The sequence below is a fragment of the Rhodnius prolixus genome, unplaced genomic scaffold (genome assembly GCF_049639745.1).
Source record: "Rhodnius prolixus isolate KJV_2025 unplaced genomic scaffold, Rpr scaffold_5, whole genome shotgun sequence".
Taxonomy (NCBI): Eukaryota; Metazoa; Arthropoda; class Insecta; order Hemiptera; family Reduviidae; genus Rhodnius; species Rhodnius prolixus.
This window is the reverse complement of record NW_027411624.1, coordinates 11,753,119-11,770,850: the sequence shown is the minus strand read 5'-3', so window position 1 is coordinate 11,770,850 and position 17,732 is coordinate 11,753,119. Positions and strand designations below refer to the sequence as shown.

At 32.5% G+C, this 17,732-nt stretch overlaps 1 protein-coding gene and 1 long non-coding RNA gene across 3 annotated transcripts in view; one reads left to right on the top strand and one right to left on the bottom strand.

Moving 5' to 3' along the window:
• Positions 1 to 17,732, bottom strand: part of Cda5 (Chitin deacetylase-like 5) — a 192,760-nt gene that overhangs the window by 5,716 nt on the left and 169,312 nt on the right. The window contains exons 1-11 of one of the 2 annotated variants that reach the window (XM_074135088.1): positions 17,130 to 17,288; positions 10,834 to 11,026; positions 10,174 to 10,354; positions 9,514 to 9,663; positions 7,766 to 7,830; positions 4,977 to 5,125; positions 4,327 to 4,520; positions 2,882 to 2,934; positions 655 to 2,517; positions 488 to 535; positions 18 to 104 (exon numbers count right to left, since the gene is read on the bottom strand). In XM_074135088.1, coding sequence (XP_073991189.1) covers positions 18 to 104; positions 488 to 535; positions 655 to 2,517; positions 2,882 to 2,934; positions 4,327 to 4,520; positions 4,977 to 5,125; positions 7,766 to 7,830; positions 9,514 to 9,663; positions 10,174 to 10,354; positions 10,834 to 11,026; positions 17,130 to 17,133 — 2,987 coding nt within the window. In that variant the 5' untranslated portion in view covers positions 17,134 to 17,288. Of the gene's footprint in view, positions 1 to 17; positions 105 to 487; positions 536 to 654; positions 2,518 to 2,881; positions 2,935 to 4,326; positions 4,521 to 4,976; positions 5,126 to 7,765; positions 7,831 to 9,513; positions 9,664 to 10,173; positions 10,355 to 10,833; positions 11,027 to 17,129; positions 17,289 to 17,732 lie in introns of those variants that run through there. The other variant, XM_074135087.1, reaches the window with a different exon arrangement.
• LOC141457826 (uncharacterized) lies at positions 13,932 to 17,138 on the top strand. The gene is made up of 4 exons (XR_012460576.1): positions 13,932 to 14,216; positions 16,061 to 16,237; positions 16,315 to 16,388; positions 16,632 to 17,138. It is a non-coding gene; the product is annotated as an uncharacterized lncRNA (long non-coding RNA).

Sequence of the window (17,732 nt, the reverse complement as noted above, 5' to 3'; positions counted from 1 at the left end):
AATAAAAAAGATCTTACGGTGCAGTGGGGGTTCCTCTGTTTGGCGGTTCAGCTTCGTTCGGTGATATGGTGTAGGTTTGACTGCCTCTGTGTCTTGAATTCGTTCTGCAAATCAGTTACATTTGCATTGGACAAATGGATGAAAGAATAGTCATTTCAATAACATATACTACGAACATGCATGATCAGCAAGCACACAATGATTGAACAAAAGCTTAAAGCATTACATGATCAGTTTAGCATTATTCTGTTAATAGCCATGCATCATATAGAGTGGTTAAGGTAGTAGATGGTTATTGGAAGCACATGCCACATTTGTCGGCCTTGTTTTTTTTCTTTTTTATCAAAATAAAAAAGAAAACCCTGCTTAAAAAAAAAAAAATCCTATTAAAATGTGGATATTTTGATCATGCAACATTTTCTGAAAGTGGAAGCAATGGCAGTGAAGTGACAACAAGGTGATTTCAGATATAAAAATTATTCCCTACCTGGTTATACCAGGGGTCGACTGGGTGTCAAATGTTGTTGGTCGGACCCTGTTTGTAAAAATCAATCAATTATTATGATGCTCTTCGGTGATATGTATTGGTTTAATTTAAATTAAATAAATTATAAAGAAAGATACAAAAAAAAAAGACTGTACATATATGCATACCTCTGTGATTTATCATCGCTAACTGGATCACTTTTAATAATTGTTTGCGGAGTGTCTAGTGTCTTACGTTGATCGGTGTAGGTGCGTGCGTGTGGGGCAGAAAGCTGAATGCTAGAAGTGGTGACAGGAAAGATTGCATTCTGATTTGTCACTTGTTCATTTAGGAATAGTTCACTTCTGAGTGTACTGTTTCTGCTAATGTACTTTTTAGGAGGTTTAGTGTCTGTAAAAGCGCTTGTTCTGGAAGTCGTGCGATCATTGTCGACAACAATTCTAAACCACTGATCACCTTTCTCATTACCACGAGAAGCTTCTAGGGCAGACTGCCTAGATGGAATTCTCTGGAATGCATCATCATTATCATTGGTCAATCGGATTACCTGCGGTCGTCTGTAAAATTCTTCTCTTTGATATTCACCTTTTCTTCTAAATTCTTCAACATTTCTAACTAGAGATTCTCCTCTAAGCTGAGAGTTCTGTCTAGTTCTTTTTGCTTCTTCCGTTTGCCTTCTTCTTGCTTCTTCTGCAGCTCTTCTTTCTGCTTCAATTAATTCTAATCTTCTAGATCTTTCTTCTTCTTTTTGCTTTCTCACAACCTCTTCTTTGGCTTTTCTTAACGCTTCTTCAATTTGCCTCTGTCTAGCTTCTACTCTAGCTTTCCACTCTGCTTCTTCAATCTGCTTCTTCCGAGCTTCTTCTTTGGCTTTCCTTTCTTCTTCTTCAAGCTGTCTTCGTCTGGCTTCTTCTGCAACCTTTCTTTCAGCTTCTTCAATTTCTTTTCTACGGGCTAATTCTTTGGCTTCCCTTTCTTCTTCTTCTATTTGTTTTCTTCTTGCTTCCTCTTTGGCTTTTCTTTCTGCTTCTTCTACTTGTTTTCTTCTTGCTTCTTCTTTGGCTTTTCTTTCCGCTTCTTCAATTTGTTTTCTCCGTGCTTCTTCTTTGGCTTTCCTTTCTGCCGCTTCAAGTTGTCTCCTTCTCGCTTCTTCTTTGGATTTCCTATCTGCTTCTTCTAATTGTCTCCTTCTAGCTTCTTCTTTGGCAATTCTCTCTTCTTCTTCCTTCTGTTTACGCCTCGCTTCTTCCCGCGAATTTCTTGCAGCTGCTTCAATTTGCACTCTTTTTGCTTCATCTCTTGCTCTTTTTTCAGCTTCTAATCTTGTGATTCGCTGATTTTTATCACTATTTACAAATCTGTTTTCTTGATCTTTAATATGTTGAAGATATTGAAGTTTTATCCTTCTTTCTAATTCTTCATTAGCTTTATAACTTACTGTACTTTGTTCATTTGTGATTCTTTTTGAATTATCATCTCTAGATTTTGGTTGCAACGGCCCTAAACGAGAAGTATATATAAGTTTTTGATCTATTTCATCATCTTCATCTATTTCATAAGGATTTTCTTGGTACTTGGTCGATCCTCTCAATTCTCCTCTTGATCGGAAAGGTCGTCTATCTTGTGATCTGTCAATAAGCCATCTACGATCTGGCAACGCTTCTGATGCTCTAATTGGGGTTGGTTTATCAGTTGCTTCAGTTATAGTCTGTGGTAGGACTCTAATGCGCATTGGACTTGGTGATATGTTCAAGGTCAATAAATCTTCCCTTGACTCTTGGGCGAATTGTCTCTGTGTACTTAGAGTTGTAGATTCAGGCAGTCTAAAAGGAGATGGTGTCTGTATTAATCGTTCAGCAGTTGGATCAAGAGTGTCTGTAGTTGTTGTTGAGGAAGCAGTAGTAGTAACTGTTTCAGTGTCTATTCTTGTTTCTGTTTCAGATGCTGAGGGGGAATCCTGTTGTGAAAAACCGGCCGACAGTTGGACTATACGGCTTCTATTGCTTCCATCACTCGCCTTCACCCCGGATCTGTATGCAAGTATTTACATAGAATTGGGAGTTACAATAATCATTATTTTTTCCTTCATGGGATTATTGTAAGTAGGTAAACAAGAAGCCAACATAGATATAAAAGGGCCACAAAGCCGACAAAACATAATTATAAACAAATATTTTACCACCATTACCTCACATGCAGGTGTGTCTGTAACACCTTTAGGGGGACATTAAATTGGTGATTGACTATACAAGTGTGAGTAAAGGGAACACAAGTGCAATATTTATTTCACTTTTGGTTTTTGTCTTTTTTTCAAAATCAGTCAATTTAAATTTTGAAAACATATACGATTCAGCTAGAACATACTGAAATTACATAATATATATAATCAGGTACCTGGTAGATGGCTTCGTTTGGATTGTCTGCCTATACGGTAGATCATCATTGGTCTGTAAAATGACCTCAATTGTTAGAATTTTATAATATTTATGATAAAAGTTAATTTTTATTTACTGGTACAACTTAAAGACTTCTACCCTATGATTACGAGAGGATTCTATCGGTAAACGATCATTGAGATATCAGCCAACGAGAACAATTGGCTCGATGGTTTAGAATATAGTTTGAAGTTCCAACTTTGGTATGGGTATTAGTTTGACCAATTATTGTTTGATTATTAGAAAGAACATTCAAACAAAGAAAATAAAACCTTTTATAATAATAAATGAAAGAAATGAATCCTCAAATAAGCGTAAATATTTTTATATTATTTACTTTAAAATATAAAATAAACGTTAACAACCAATAATCCGAAAAACTAATCTATAGCTAAATTTAAGTTGAAACAATAATAATCAAAAACTTTATGGAAGAATTTTACGCAATTTATCATAAATCAGATCGTTGCCTCTATAGATAAGTGGTTAAATTTAAAAATACGAGATTCAGAAAGAAGAGGTAACGATTTTAACATAGATGCCAAAAAAATATGGAGATAAGTGCTAGAGCAATGGTTGAGTCTCTGTTATATGGCCATTTAACCTGGAACCAGAACAAAGTGTGTGGATTTTGAGACGTTTTATCAATTGGGTTATACGTAGGTGATAGGCAGAGCAAAATTCAGTGTGCGGTATTTTATTTTTATGACGGGTAACAGAAATTAAGAATTATTTAAAAAACCATGCCCTCTTTTGGTGTCCCTTTTAAATGACATCACTCGAAAGATTCTTTGTAAAACCTTCAATTTAAGGGTGGAGTACACCATAAAAAACAAAAAATAACGCATGTAAACTGTGCTGCATAATCACCACCAAAAATAATTTAAATAATAATGGTACTTAGATCGTATTTTTATTTTAGTAAAACTAAAATATTAAATATTATTCAATAAATATCTTTGAAGAACGGTAAAAAAAATCGAGTAAGCAGCAAATGTACAATTCGCGAAAATTATCTAAGTGCTTAAAACGATTTTATGTATATTAAATTTTAGTTTATTTTCTTCAGTCTGAATAAAATGGATGCTGCCCACAATCCAACAGCAAACTGTCGTTTTGTCAAATGAAAATGACCAAATAATTCTAACAAAGAATTAAGAAGAAGACACTAAAATATTCAACACAACCTTAAAAAATGTGTACTAAGAAGTTTTTTAATAAAATAAACAGTTATCTCTGACAGTTTTTTAATCAAATCGAATAGATTAAATTATTGCGAAACAGGACCTATTAAAATTATCATTACTCTATTTTATCTAAAACAATATCTTTTTCTTGCAAGAATTAACTTTTATAAACAAATCAAAGATTCAAAAAAAATAAAATAATAGAAATATCACTTACCTGAATACTATAGGTATCATATTCTTGAGGTGTCACCGACTGATACAAATCTTGTGCCTGAGTATTGTATTTTGATTTTGAAAATGTTGAACCTCTCTGAAGTGGCTCCTGTTGTACTATTTCTATTTGTGGTTTCTTCTCTTTGTATGTTGGAGTGCGATAATTTGTTTGAGTGTTGTACTGATTAAAATCACCTGCATTTAAATAGGTTTTAAAAGGATTAGATTTTTTAAAAAAAATGAATTCAATTATGATTATTGTGATTAAAAATTAATCTAGGAATTAATTATTTTATGGAACATTTCTTTAGGAGTTCTATAGAAAATAAAACTGGACTAATCGTAACCAATAATTAAATAATTCGATTTAAATTTTGGCTTTTCACTTTCTCTTCGGCAACATTTGGATGTGGATATAGGCTTTTAGGTCAAATTTTCTGTATTGAGCTTTTATCAGGAACAGTTTGAGAAAGTATTTTGAGATGAAAAACATTTCTTTCTGAGTAGAATGTCTCTCTTACATAACCTTTCAGTTAAAAGAAGGAAGACAGCTGAAGTATTTGGGTGTAAGTTTATTCATATTTTGGCCAATTTAGCCTTTTAATGGTTTACAAGAATTGTGAAACAGTATTTAAGGAAGTGGAAACTCACCAATTTCCTTGTAAAGTTCGTCATCGTACAGACTATAGAATGGCGAGTCGTACTGTGAAGGTACATATCTCGATGTGTTGTATCCCCTAGATGGAACAGTATTCTGCTGCTGGTCAACATACGATTGTTGTGCCGGTGTTACACTTGCCCTATAAATTTTACTTGGTAGAATCTAAAATTCTTAAGAATTTTAAGGATTTTTAAGAAAATCCTTTTGTCAGCACAGTCTTACCTCAATCTAGTCAGCGTCCTCTGAGTATGTGCCTTGTCTTTATATTCCTGTCTCAGATCAGTCTCCCCTGGCTTGTTCAGTCTTTGTCTCAGTTTTTTCCTTAAATCTGGTGGGGAAGGTGATGTAGTAAAAGGAGTTGGTTGGGAAGTGTTAGGAGTTATTGTATGTCTATAGTTTATTGGGAAATGTGTCGATTTATGATTAATTAATGGACGAATATTCTGCGATTGCGCACGTTCTGTTGTACTTACATGTTCTGAATATGGTTTTCTTGTAGTTATTGTATCATAACAACGTTTTCTAGGTGGACATCTTGTAACCAGACCAGAAGAATGGAATATTAATTGCGGGGTAGTTTGATCAACAACTATGCGCAATTTAGGCTTTTGAGTACTTTGAGTTTGTGTACTCTGATTAGACGAATCTTCTTCTTTTTTTTCTTCTTCTTTTAGTTCTTCCTCCTCCTCAGTTTCATCATCCTCTAAAGAATCTTCAAGATCTTCTTCACTATCGTAATAATCTTCTTCACTTTCATCTTCATACTCTTCGTTGTCTAATTCTTGCAGCCTTTTTGGCACTTTAGGTGGAAGAAGAAGAGATCTGTTGTCGTAATCTTCATAATCATCATAGTAATCTTCATCACTTGCCTTATTAGATGCTGGTGTGATTGCACTTGTTGTAATTGTACTTTTTGGTGCGGTAGATGATGTAGTTTGTTGATTTGAATGGTAAGGATTTTTGGTAACTGCATAATTAGCATGATACAAGTGAGAAGATCTCGTTGTAGGATTTCTTTCAGTAGTTATGGTTGGGTCGATAGCCATATTTCTTAAATCCGCTAAAAATCTATCAAAATTAAAATCATGATTCGCGAATGGATTATGATCTTCATATGTTGAATCACTGTAGAAGCTTTCAGGTGGTTCTAGAATTTTTGATGAAGGTTCATCTGAAATAGATTTACTTTCTTTACGTTCGGTGGTTTGTTTGGAAGTGCTCTTTTCATCTTCGCTGCCTCGGTAATCCTCGCTTTTTGCTTCTTCATTTTCAACCGTTTTTCCCTCATTTTTGTCTTCTTCTTCCTCTTCTTCATCATCGTCCTCTTCCTCAGCACCATTGTTGCTTTCATCTTTCTGAACTTCATTTTTTTCTTCGCTAGAATGTTTGCTGGAACTTTCTGGAAGCTTTCCTTGAATACTTCTATTACTCGCTGGGTTACGGCTAGTTGTTACTTGATATTTTGGCGAAGCTGTGAAGTAAATATGACCTGGCCTTTTTCTATAAATTATCCGAGGTCTACTTGTTGTTGAAAAACGTTTCTGATACTCCAACTGTTGTAAAGTGGCAGTAGAAGGTGACGGTTTGGGTATATGAAGTTGGTGATTAATGGTTCTTGCATCTGATGGGTTAAATTTAAATTTAACAGGCTGCTGTGGTCGCCTATGATATATCGGTGCATGTTGTATAGTCGGTGGTTGAACAATAGGAGTTGGTGGTGGTACAGGAAGTCTATACAGGACTTTAGGCTGATATGAGGACCAGGACAGCGGTTGTCCATCGAACTTCGGCTGTCGAGAATCTTGATACTGGCTATAATCCCAAACATTCCATCAAAAAGATAATTAACTATTTATTCTTTTTTGATTTCAGGATTATTTACAATGGACGTAAAATAATAGTGTAAAACACAAAAAGGCTTTTCGAAGACTGCAGATACCGGAAATTAGCATTTTGGTTTTGTTAGTAATATATTTATTTACATGTTGTTAGTTTTTTGATGCTTATTTACAAATTTAGCCTCAATTTTGTGCCACCATCATAACCTTAAAGAAATTTTAGTTTTTATTTTTGCTACGTTGAATACTGGAATCCATTAAATCGAAATATGGCGTGTTATGTATATTCTAGGTGGCGACAAGACACTCATAAATATCCAAATCCATAAAATGTAATTTGAAATTAATAATAACTGAGAATAACATTCGATGTGTTTTGTTTTTTCTTGAAATTCTTTTTCTATGTTATATCACAAATATAGGATTTTTCTATCTGGAAAGGCGATGATGATGACGATTATATATTTATTTTTGCTTAAAGTTTGGGGAAATAAATCGTGCCCATTTTATTTACATAGTGAAAATCGGCGGGGGTTCAAGGATGGAATTATTGGCAAACATTTCATTCTCTGTTAGTTATATGATCGGCATGTTAAGTGCGTAAAACTTCGCGTACATCGCATCATTTTTCTTTTCGTCAAAAGTACCTCAGTAAGGTGTGACGTTTCTTTCTCGGGCCGTTTGTCAGAAAGTTGTGATCAGATTTGTCCAGTCTGATGTCTCCAGACGTCCATCTGCCCAAGTGTCAGCGTACACACACATACAGTAATATTTTTAAAATGCAACTCATTATAAGCTACAATTTTTTGTGGATTCTCTTAGAATGTTGTTCATAATATCATGTATATTAATATTTTTTTTGAAGAAATATATATGAAATTATTAATCAACATTTGGAGATTACTTAAAAGTTTTTTGCTTCAAAAATCAAAAACATTTACCTCGTATACTGTTGCTGAGTTCCAAAGGAGATTACGGATAGCTTTTCTCTTCCTCCAGTTGGTACCTGAAACATCTCAATATAAAAAATGCATCTATTCAGCTTACTCAAGGTTATCAGGGTTGGCAGAAGCATGTTCGAATTTTGTTTTAAACCAAAAGTTATGTGAGAAAGAATATTACTTTATTTTCTCTCACTGATATAACAGAATGAACAGTATAGTTCAAACAGAAGTCATTGGAAGATTAAACTCGAAATAACGATTAAACAACAATTTTGGGCGACACCTTAAAACTCAGGTGTAATCAGATCAATATCCGTCAATGTGAGATAACGGTACTAAACGGAAATTGCAGCTTTTTAAAAGATTTTCTAGTGTCTTTTTTATGAGTGTGTGATATATATATATATAGAGAGAGAAAGAGAGAGAGAGAGAGAGAATTAGAATGTACGGATAAATTTCAGGCTCGAGTCTGGACTTATTATTGGCAATTATTAGTTATAATGAGTCAGTCCTAATATTGTTATTTTTCTCTTTGCTTTCTTATTTCTTTGTTTAAGTAGGCATCAATGCTTCTTTATTCATCACTATAAGAGTAATTTACAATGAAACATACTAATGTATATACTATATGTGATGTTTTCTTATTTTATCTTTGTAGGGCAAATAAAGAAATTATTTTAAAAAGTAGTTGTTCCAAAGAATCTAAGTTAATCACGAAGTCTTAAAGAAAAATATTAATAATATATAAATAATAGATAAAATAAAAAATAGTGTTAGCCAACCCTGATATTTATCGATTAAATATAATGTGCTACTAATTTCTCCTTTCAAAATGGTTGTTCAGCTAAAAGCCAGAACAGACTAAAACTAAAAATAATATTTCATAAATAAAATTAAAGCGTCACCATTACATCAACTAACTGACAGTATATTTTGAATGAATGATCATTTTGAATGGACCAGAGGTTGAGTACCATGCTGACTTTATGTGGCCTTTTTATAGGGTAAGTCATACCCTGAAAACATCATCTTCAGATGGCTGTCCAACTGATGGTATGTCTAATACCTGTGTAGACTGGACCGGACGAAAGAGAACTCATCTGGTTGAGATGCAATCGCTAGTTTTGGCTGATACTCTGGTCATGGTTACCAGAAGAGACCCAAAACAATAGGCGGGCATAATAAATCTTTTTTGGCTGCGATGCTTGGTTGGAACAATGCCTGGGAAACAGAACCTCTCGCGTATCGAAATGTCTCAATATTTTAATTTTATATTTTTCTGATAATAATGGAATGATGAGGATATTTTCTAGAATCAATTAATGGGTGTGAAATAATTAAGAGAGAAATAATGGAGAAAAGCCACTGAAGAAAAGCAAGGTGTGACGTTTCTTTCTCGGGCCGTTTGTCAGAAAGTTGTGATCAGATTTGTCCAGTCTGATGTCTCCAGACGTCCATCTGCCAAGTGTCAGCGTACACTTACATACAGTAATATTTTTAAAATGCAACTCATTATAAGCTACAATTCCATGCACTTCACAGACTAATTCCAAATACGACACGAAAATGGCGACTCTTTAATTTTATTCTTTAAACAATTGTTTACTAATTTTTTCTTGAAGGATCTATCCTTTACTTCTTAATTTTAGAAATAAATTGATGAATAAAAGTTGTATAAACGTTGATATTTCTCTCTGAATTTTGAGGATTTCTTTTTTTCTCAAACTGTACGAATAATTAAATACCGGAATAGCATTGGAATGAGTAGAAATGGCATCTCTGTCGCTAGCTACTTGTCCAATGGTGGAAGGTTGTCCTCTATACACCCTCTGTTGTCTATCTGATTCCAGTTCTTCTGCAGGTCCCAATTGTTCTTCTTCCGTATAAAGATCATGCTAATAAGAAAAACAATAATATATTAAAAAACGATGCAGAAACACAAAACAAAGAAATGAATAGATAAAAGTGTGAGAATATTCCAAATATATATTTTGCAGTTAACAGAAAAAAATTTCAATTATTATACAATAATGTTTTCCCAAAATATTCTGTTATACAAATGAATGTTAAACAAATGAACCTTACGCTCACCAGTCAATAGATTGATCTGCCAAGTTATCATCTTGAAATAAAGAACTTAAATTATTTCTATTTTATAAATGTTATTTATTGCTATATCCAAACACAAAAATTGTTTAAATGTAAAAAATCTATAAAATAATAAGAAAGAAAGCGTTTATACATGGGTCTCACACAATAAATAGCTAGTATGTATAATAGTATACCATATTGCCAACTCAACGTAGCATCCCATTTATTTATGAAAAACTAGAAAACTTTAGCTCTGTTAACGAACTAAAAAATTCCACCAACCGCTATATAACTGCAAGTGGTATGTGCATTACCTTAGTTGCAACTGGTTCTCTCTGTTGTTGCAATAGTCTAGAGGACTGTCCTCTAGATCTGATCTCTGGTTCACGTTGTTGTACTTGTTGCTGTTGAACCTGCTGCTGTTGTTGAACTTGAGCTGTTGTTCCCGGGGCACAGCCAACATTTCTCGGCCAGTCGCAGGTCTGTAATTCATGGCTGAAACATTGTTTTATTCCTTTAATTAGAACAAAAAAGAAAGAATAAAACAAAAAAATAGTGTATACAAATTTGATTAAGTATAATCAAATTATTCTTACAGTTAATACGTGTGTCTCACGCAAACTGAGCCAAAAAGTCATCAGTCTCATAAAATAAGTAATTAATAAAATACAAATCTTAAATATTTTCTTATGAAATGTTTACTTCATTTGAAATACAGCCCTAGTTTAGATTTGTTTGCAATCGCACTGAATGTATTACACTTAAAATAAATGTTTGGAGATTGAAACGTCTCTAATGCAAATTACTTCGAATAATTTGTTTTATGAGTCTGTTTTTGGCTTTGTTTACATTGCACTGAACAAAATTTAACAAGAAATAACTTATTACTAACTTAATTATTGTCTTTTGGTGTAACATGAACAAGAGAGAGAATACCATTTATACACCACAAACTTTGATATACAAAAACATACCTATACATCAATCCTCCAGTACAGGACTCAAGAAGTGCACCGCCAAAAACGCACACATAATACTGTGTACAATCTGTCGGATGTGCATAATACCCAAACTCTTCTGGGCAATCGAAATCTATAGCTTGTGTAGGAGCTGGTGGCGGAGCTCTACTGCGTCTGGAGCTATCTCTTGCACTCTCTGCACCTGCAACTGAATATTTCAAAAAAATTCAGTATAAATTTACACTATTTTCGCTGTAAATAAATAATTTATTGAGTAATCAATTTTTTTTTCAAACGAGTCGATAAGATTACCTCTAAGGATGTGAGGTATATTAATAAAGCTTAACGCACTATCATGATTAAAAACATCATGCGATAAACGATGATAGTGCCAGATATGTATGTATTATTCGTCCAATGATAAACATGTCAGACAACATACGAGTACCTACCTGGTATACAAATTCTGATTTTGCAAATTCATCTTTCTACCTACTTTTTTTTTTATAAATAATTTTAAACACAAAGGAAGAAACTCAGTGCAAAAAAATTGAGGATTGTTTACATTAACCTAATCGGTAACCAAACCACAGAAGGTTAAAAAGAAAGTAACCTGTTGAAACAGAACTTGCCTTAAATATCTCCTTAACAAAAACTTACAGTTTAAAAAGTTAAGTATAAGGGTTGATTAAACGCCAAAAGGTACACAAATCAGCAAGTACCCAACATTTCATTCAAGCTTAGTTGATATAATTTAAGTAATTTTGCTGCATTAACTTTTCCTTCACATTTTTTAGAATTTATTAGATGTCACAGACCCTTATGCTGGCCAGTTCGTTTATAATATTATTTGGTTATAATTATGATAAAATGTATATTATATCTTCGTTTTTAAATAGGTACTTTATTTTAACTCTATTCCAAATTATTCTTCTGATTTATCTTTAATATGCCCTTTATTCTGAAGTTGCCACATCTTATACATGCATGTTAAAGTAGAAAAAGACAAAGTTAGAGTCGGCTACTGTTTAAATTTGAATCACGGAGGATTTAAAACAATATTTCAGTCTTGAATTCGTCTTACCGAAATATTCGTGAGCACAAATAACACACAGTTAATAACAAGTAGATTATTCAACAACAATTATTCATTTCTCAATTGTAATTTAATTTAGTCCCCCTAATTTTACTTATAGTAAAATACTGGAATAATTAGCTGTCCTAAAAATATGCATATCTTATTCATTTTACATTACATGTATACAACATTGTGGGATGAATACCTAGATTGAGAATGTAATTGAAGAAAACTATATTATTTGCGATAAAGCCAGATAATTATTACCTATTATTATAAACGTTTGACTACTACATAAAATGACAATTACTTTAATCGAAGAATAAACTTAAACAGACGATTTTTATTAAAAATAAAATAATCGAAATCATTGATGTATGTTGGTGTAGGCATTTTTTTAAAAAAGTTTTTAAATTTTGTAGCCTCGTAATTTTTTTAATTTTTTATACCGTTTTCTTTTTAACATGTAATTGATTATTATAGATTAATAGATATTAAAGTCAATCTACAGTGCTACTTGAACAAATATTTTGTAGATGAAAATGGCCAGCATAAGGGTCTGTGACATCTAATAAATTCTAAAAAATGTGAAGGAAAAGTTAATGCAGCAAAATTACTTAAATTATATCAACTAAGCTTGAATGAAATGTTGGGTACTTGCTGATTTGTGTACCTTTTGGCGTTTAATCAACCCTTATACTTAACTTTTTAAACTGTAAGTTTTTGTTAAGGAGATTTTTGTACCTTTTGGATAGATTTTCCTTTTTGTCTATTTGGAATGTTACATATCTGCTTTACAGATTTTTTTAAAATTTGGAATAAGCAATTCTATCATTATAACCTGATAAGGTGTTAAGTAGGAACCGTAACTACCACTGGAGAGATCTTTTTAAAGAATGATTATAGTTGCGGTCCCCAAACCATCCTCAATAACAATTTTTTTGAGAAAGCCTTTTTATATAAAATAGGAAGGTATTTGTACGTAAAAAGCAAATTTAAACTGCGATTTCAGGCCTTCCTTTTAAGAGGAGTAAGAAAAATAAACGGGCGATTACAGTACTTCTCCCTAAAAGGCAAAGATTTTGAATCGAACAACAATTCATTAATGTAAATAGGTTCACCCATTGATAATTTTAACGATTGCAGTACTTCCTCTTAGTAGGTGTAAGAGCATGATGGCACTTCACAGCCATGTAGAGGAGCTTTAATCACTTCTTCGTGCTAAATTTTATCAAAATCGGACAAAGCGTTATAGAAATATTGGTAATAATAGTTTTAGAAACGGCTTTACTTGGGTGGGGCAAACTCCCCTCCATATGAGGCATAGCGACGAGACTTTTAAAGTGCAAATCTGTACAAAATTTCGATTCGAATGACACTTCATTCATGAAAATCAGTTCACGTGTCGATAATTTGAAACGATTGCTATACTTCCCCTTAACTAGTGTAAGAGCAGATCGTCGCTTTAATGTTACGTAGGGGAGCCCTAACCCTATCATCCTACCAAATTTTATCAAAATCGGGCTAAGATTTACAGAGTAATTAGTAATAATAATTTTGGAGGGGGCCTTACATTAAGGGGGCTAACTCCTCTCTTGTTTAATGTACAGCGTCGAGACCCCCAAAAGGCACATCTACATAAAATTCCGAATCGAATGACACCTCATTCATGAAAATCGGTTCGCGCGTTTAGGCGCTACGCAGTTTACAAAAAAGGTAACAACAACAACAACAACAAGAAGAAGAAGAAGAAGAACAACAACAACAATTTCTGAAAAAGCCGTTTTTGCTCATTTTCAGCAACTTTTTTCTCGAAACCTATAAGATCTGGGTTGTTGCAAAAAAATTACAGTCATAAAGGAGGGTTTGCCCTTTATTTTAAAGAAAATTTGGGAATTTTATCTTTAGTAGAAAAAGAGAAAAAAATTGTCAAAGTTGGGTGTTTTTCAACGTTACGCTTTTTCGTGCAGTTTTTGACGATCAACCCTTATACAACTGTCCTACCGGACAGTTTTAATAACAACGCAATAAACATTTGATGAGAAACACATGTGTAAATTAAAGCAGCTACTCCTTATTCTGTCAGTAACACACTCTTTAAACTTTTCACTTAATACATATTTAAGTACGAATTAGTTGCTAGTTTTGGTTTAAGGTTGAACTGAAGTTCTTGGAGGAGTGACAGGGAAATTATAGGTGATAATATTTTTGGGTAGTTAAACTACACTTGTAGAAAGAGCTTCAAAGTTTTTGGCGAACTTGCATGTCCTTGCTCAGAAGGTGACTGAAATGCATTGAAAACTACAAAAGGATGAATTAGGTAAGACAATAAGGCTTTTTTAATTTAAGTGATTGCCGTCACTCAATTTTTTAAAAGAGAGATTGTGGAAGTATTAAAATGACGAAGAATATTTTAAAATGAATGACTAAAAAATTAGGCAGGAATGTAAGAAATGTATTCTAGTATGAGTTTGAGTTAATGGGCGTACAACTCAAAAATCGAATTACAATGAATTCTTAAGTAACTTAATTTCTTCCAGTTGAACATTCCAATCAAACTATCCGTAAATTTTACATTACGCAGGTTTAGCATTGAACTACAGTGACATTTCATTTTACCAGACATCTTATCCGCCAATTTAAGAGATCTCTAATTTAAAATACCAAAACGAAGAGCTACTGTTAATTAACTATACCTCAAATTCATTTATAACTTCAAATAAGGAATAAGAACTGCACTAACGAAATTCCATACACTTAATAAGAAACAATACCTTAGTTACATAAAAGTTTGCTAGTCACGTTAATTAAGCCACTTTCAAAAGTAATCTATTATAGTGCAGAACTGACTCAATGAATGTCAGATCTTTGCAAAAATAATTTTTAAATGTCAATCAATGACTGTACTAGCTAGTCATTATATTTTACCCGTTAATTTGATTACATTCTCTAACCAGTTAATGATGAGGAAGTAATGCACTCACTCTGCAGACAAATTTTTGTGTACTGATTATTGGCAAGGAAAGGTACTTATTTTTCATGGACGCGAAAAGTGGTTTTTAGCAATGTGATCTCAAAATTACAAAATTGTAGGAAGATCGATCTTGATACGCGGGAGTCGTAAGAAGAGCTGGCTGAGCCCTAGATAAAAAAAGAAGTAAAAATTGCTGAGATGTTTGAATTTAAGATTAGTCATTCGATAATATACCTGCCTTTGCACTGAACCTAAACTATGAGTAAAAAGAGTTATTTTACTCAGAAGACATTCATAAAACTCAAGATTCAAACCCAGCAATACTTGGCCTGCAGTCAAGGCGAATGAAGCATATGTTAAACCGTTGAGCTGATAGTCCCTAGAATTTTAAAACAACATTCTTAGAGTTCCAGTTTTAAATGAAATCGGTCCTTTTGAAGTAATTATAGAATAAATTTCCAAGGAACTTGCCATTTTAGTACTAAAGCTGCTAAACATGTGTGTGAAGTAGCAGCCATTTGCAAATAAAATTAGAAAATGGTGGATTGAACAACATATCAAATTTTCCTTAAATTATTTTTCAATAAAATTAAGCTATTTCTAACTTTTTCCCCTCTAGGCAACATTAAAAGCATAAATAATTTATGTAAATAATTATTTTCGGTGTTTTAGGGAAGAAAATTTTCAATAACTTAATTCGATAATTCGTGAAATACTTATGGGGTAAAAATGAATTAGAAAAATTTTAATAGCATTTTTCATATAAATAATGAGAAATAAAGAATTGATCAATTAAGTGGCGTAGGCGGTCTGTTGGACCAATAAGAGGGCTGGTAGTTACACCTCCATCAAATAGGACACGCCCTGACTAATGAGAACATATGTACATTTTGCTAGTAAACAAACTGGCTGTTTTGGTATTTTCATTTTTATTACTCGTATATGCAAAATGGAGGTAGCACAATATTTGTATTTAGTTTAGCTAAACTTAAAGTTTAGTTTATTTAGAGTTAAAGCGTATTTATTATAAATGGCGCACAATCTCCATCGCATAGAATATTCTCATTCTAATCGTAAATTATTTTACGTTCAGAGCGTAGAAACGTTTGGTTGCTGAACTCTTAAAACGCTTCTTAATTCCACTGATTGTTATTGCATTTTTTTTTAACCATTATTAAACAACAAAACAGTTTTAGGTCTAAAAATATAAGTGTATTTCTCTTAAAATTGTTAGAAAATTTCAATATATTACGTAAAAGGACCCGTCACTAATAAGGAAGAGGTACTTTTTATTTATTTATTAAACTCCAGCGGCACGTTGTGACTGCAGGGTGAACATGAACATACGAAAGAAATGGCAACAGATGGTAAGTATTATGCTGACAGAGTAATATGTGTTTAGCGTGATGTCTCGCAGTCTTGCTAACTTTTGTTATTGTTAAAGAAGATAGACAAAAAATCAAGATTAAGGAAAGAAATAGCCAAGTCGTGGGAACATGTCTCCGCCATAACAATGACGTAATTTTTAAACAAATTTACAAAATTAATAATAAAAAAAAAATGGTAGTATAGTTACGGAACAAATATTGTCAGATAAGATTTGATGGATCTTGTGTGTGGTCTACCAGTATTTTTTGTTTTATGTGTTGCGAATTTTAGTACATTTTTTCCAACAAGAATTATATTCAATGAACAGTGTACGAACATAATATGACACAACATTTTTACACATCCGATCATCATATTTAAAATTTCTTTCAGGATCTACTAGTGGCTCTCTAGAATATCATTAATTGAAGTCCGTAAAATGTGCTGTGTAAACAAACAATTAACTGGGTTTTATTGAGGATACACTAGCAATTATTTTAATGCCTTGTTCTTTTATTGAAATAAAATCATATTTGATGTGAACATTCACACGTCTTTCTGTTACGTTCATGAGTTAAGAGAAAATTTAGAAGACATTATTTTAGAAAACAATGTCACGAAAATGAAAAAGAACATTTTCTAAAAATAACTTCCTTGATGAAGGGCACCTCAAAACGGATATTTCGGGTCAAAACACAAAGCCTATTAAGATGATAATACTATCCTCTTACATACTAAGGTAAGAGTAAATATTGTAGGTAAATTTAACTGCATTCAAGAACAAAAAGTAAAATAAAAATAATAAAGCCAGAATGAAAGAACCGAACATTGCACGAAGAATGAAAACATGAATGAATTTAACATGCAAAAAAATCAGAAAAAACAACTTACCCATTATACAAAAGGACAGCTTTTCTTATAATAATTGTTCAATTAGGTCTTTTATATCAATCATTTACGGTGAACTATGAACGTTAAATACAGCAGAAAAAACACCAATAACATTAAGTCAATTTATACAGTGCATTTTGCTTGGATAAAACTTAAACAAATAACAACTTGTAAATAAGGTACTTCATTACTTAAAAGTCTAAAAAAAGAACCTTCTAATAGTTTAGTTCACATAAATATCAACAGATGTCGCAAACAGCCACTTGCATTGTGCTGCTATCTTTAGAACAATTATAGCACTAGTACTAAAAATACTGTCACTTATATGACTTTGAGCAGACCAATTTATTTAATAATTTATTTATGTTCCAGACACTTGTTTCATTATGAGGAAATTATTTTTCCAAATAATTAGAAGGTTTACAGACTGCTCAATGATTTTTTTTTTTTTTGGAATGTGTAACGTTTATATAATAACGTTAAAAAATAATGTTTAATATTGAGTTCAACTAACATAGGTTTTTACGAACAGTTTGTCTAATGACATGAAATTGTGCGAACCTAAATTTGATTGAATTGATGATATGTGCTACTCAAATATAC